Source organism: Chaetura pelagica, unplaced genomic scaffold, assembly GCF_000747805.2.
Source record: "Chaetura pelagica isolate M959 unplaced genomic scaffold, ChaPel_1.0 scaffold142, whole genome shotgun sequence".
In the NCBI taxonomy this organism is placed as follows: Eukaryota; Metazoa; Chordata; class Aves; order Apodiformes; family Apodidae; genus Chaetura; species Chaetura pelagica.
The window spans coordinates 10,661,262-10,664,079 of record NW_009952973.1 but is presented as its reverse complement, the minus strand read 5'-3'; the positions used below and the strand labels follow the sequence as shown (position 1 = coordinate 10,664,079).

Sequence of the window (2,818 nt, the reverse complement as noted above, 5' to 3'; positions counted from 1 at the left end):
GGAAGTGGATGCTGAACATAATGGGCATTGGTGCTTGAAGGAATGTACAGAATGGCCTTCATACTACTCAGGTGATTTTTCTGAAACTCTAGCAGTTATGAATGCCTACCAGCTGTTGCATATTTATAAATGTCCTCGGTAAGTGTCAAGCTGTTCTGAGCCAGTCTTGAAATAAAAGGCAATCGACAACTTCTTGAATTATCCTGAGGTATCAGGTATCAACAGCAGTAGTGAGTTGAGCCGCACTGTGAGGTTAATCAATAAAAGCTTACATTACAGTTTAGCAGCCTGAAGGATTTGGCTGTAATGCCTAAAACATTTTCTGCTGGCACCAGTGCGTTTTAGACTAGATGGTTGATCACATGTTCCTTGTAGATACAGATCTTTCCTAATTCCATACTATTTAGATACTCCACATGAAAACAGTAGAAGTGACCTGCCAGAAGTGAAGGTAATGTCAAATAAAGGGCAAAATTGCTTCTATTTTCTCTCCACCTTCTTTGAGATAGAGACATGTTCCTGAGTTTTTGATTAGTGAAGAGACCTCCATGCAATACAGCTTTATATTCAGATAGTTATCTTCAGATAACTTGAACCTATTCGATTATTAGAATAAGTCAAAGATAATAGGGAGTCTCAAAATGCAAGGAAAGTTTCCTTCTGTGATACTTCGATAACATCTATAGTTTAATGCTATCTGTAGATGGGTCTTAGTATGGCAAGAACTGGTCTCAGTATATGCATCTGTCATCAAAACAAAATCTAGTGTTGTTTGCTTGTAACTTATGGGTTATCTATTAATCTTCAGGTTCTGAAAGAAAACAGAAGTAATTGTTTTGCCTCTGACATTTTGGAAATGCAGTTGATCAATTTCAAGCAATGCTTCTATAGTAATTTGTCTAATGATACTGTAGATAGAAAGAAAGTTAATTTTGATTACTCATTAATTTAGAGTGATTTTTTTTAATTGGCTTGCAAAAAGTTTTACCAAAACATTGTACATTCATAGGCATGAAATTAAGAAAATCCATCAATTTTGATGTTTTTAGTAACTTAATTTATTTATGAAAGATTTATTAGTGCTTACTGAAATCAATAATTTACCAGTAATGTAGTATCAAGGTCAGTTTTCTTAAAAAAATTATATTGATGTTGGCCTTTTTGAAAACTAGCAATAACTTTCAATGTCAAACTTAATCGTGCAGTGAAAAATAAAACCCATTAACTCTTTAACTGTTTATTTGCACTTCTTTAACTTATATTTTGCTTAGCCTCTTCTACTGCAAATGATCACAGTTATCACAGGTTTGGTGCTACTTCAGAACTATGGATGGCATTAATGACATCTTGCAGTCTGTTTTAGTCCTGTTTCTAATTACTTTTAATGTAGAAGTTGAGTAATAATTGCCAATATGAAGTTTGGCTGAAGATTATTTACAATGCAGTTCCAATATTCAAAGAAATCATGGTCTCTCAGTAGTATTTTAGAATATATATATAACCTAAGTGTGGCTAACTGGATGTTGGGTTGTGTTGGGTTTTTTTCAGTTATCAAGCTGTGGAGTATATGAGGATGGGAGCAGACCCAATGGTAGCCTGCCAGAAAGTTATCTCCAGAATCCGGAAGTATTACCCAAAATTCTTTGGTGCTGTTATATGTGCCAATACAACTGGAAGTTATGGTATGTATTTAGCTTACCAGACAGAGCTTTTGACCCTAAGTAGGTCACAGAAGTAAAAAACTGAAGGTGGATTTTAAAAAAGAAATCTTTAATTATTCATTGAGCACTGCAGCAATACTGACCATTCATAATATCAAATGCTGCTGGTATGACAATTATGTCCTACTGTGGACTTTAGATATTTTAATTTTTTCTCTGCATTTAGATGTCTTAGACTTTTGCAAAAGTTATGCAAGCCTTAGTAAAAATCAAAAAATATTTACAACCTTCATGTGTTTTCCTGGACTGTATATGATTATTTTGAAGGTTTAAAAAAAATGTTTATGCCTTCCCTAGATATGGCATAAGGCAGGAAGAATGTGAATGTTAAGCATAGCTTCAAAGAAATCTGAGATCAGTCATTATGCCAGGCATCTCATTAGTGAACTCTTAGATCAGTAGGAAATACAATTTGCTAATCAACATGGCTTATTTAGTTAGACTGCCTATTGCTGTTCTTTGATCTCTTATTTCCCATAGTTCTGTGTTTAAGAGATTAGTGTTGGAGGAACTCATTACATTAATCAGGATTGAAAGAGAGAGATATATTTTCCTAACTTACATTATTGTTTTGAATTTTGTTATAAAGTTATTGATTGCACTTCAGCACTCACCAGCACTGTCTTTTTACTTAAAAATTACTTTCAAGATGTCTTGGGTTAAACAAATTGTAAAAGAATAATTACACCATTGTAGTAGAATTAGTAATTTGGTCTTTAGATGATAAAGTACAATGAGAAAGATACTAATCCTAAATGTAGCAAATTATACTTTTTTTTTTTTTTTTCTTTCCTAGGTGCTGCGTGTAATAAAGTTCCAGGATTCACTCAGTTTCACTTCATGGTTTCTAGCCCTTTGCTACATCAGCCCACTGAGCAAGTAGTAGATTGCATTTAATTTTTTCTTGTCCTCTTAACATGAAAACTAAGAGGAGGAAAGTGTTAAGGTTTCTAGGCATTATTTTTTTAATGGTTGCTTATTTTAATTGTTGCATAATCATGTGAACAAGTACAAAGGTATGTTGATGGTGCAGCTGCTACTTCACTATTTTTAGTATCTTTTATTTTATGATGACTTTGTGTAGTGCAATTAAGCTT

At 33.3% G+C, this 2,818-nt stretch overlaps 1 protein-coding gene across 1 annotated transcript in view; it reads left to right on the top strand.

Moving 5' to 3' along the window:
• The window catches only part of AGA (aspartylglucosaminidase), a 12,884-nt gene extending 10,266 nt beyond the window's left edge, over nt 1–2,618 (top strand). Inside the window, exons 8-9 of the mRNA XM_009996010.1 lie at nt 1,549–1,682; nt 2,518–2,618. Of these exons, the coding sequence (XP_009994312.1) occupies nt 1,549–1,682; nt 2,518–2,618 (235 nt within the window). The remainder of the gene's footprint in view (nt 1–1,548; nt 1,683–2,517) is intronic.
• Nucleotides 2,619–2,818: the final 200 nt, after the last annotated feature.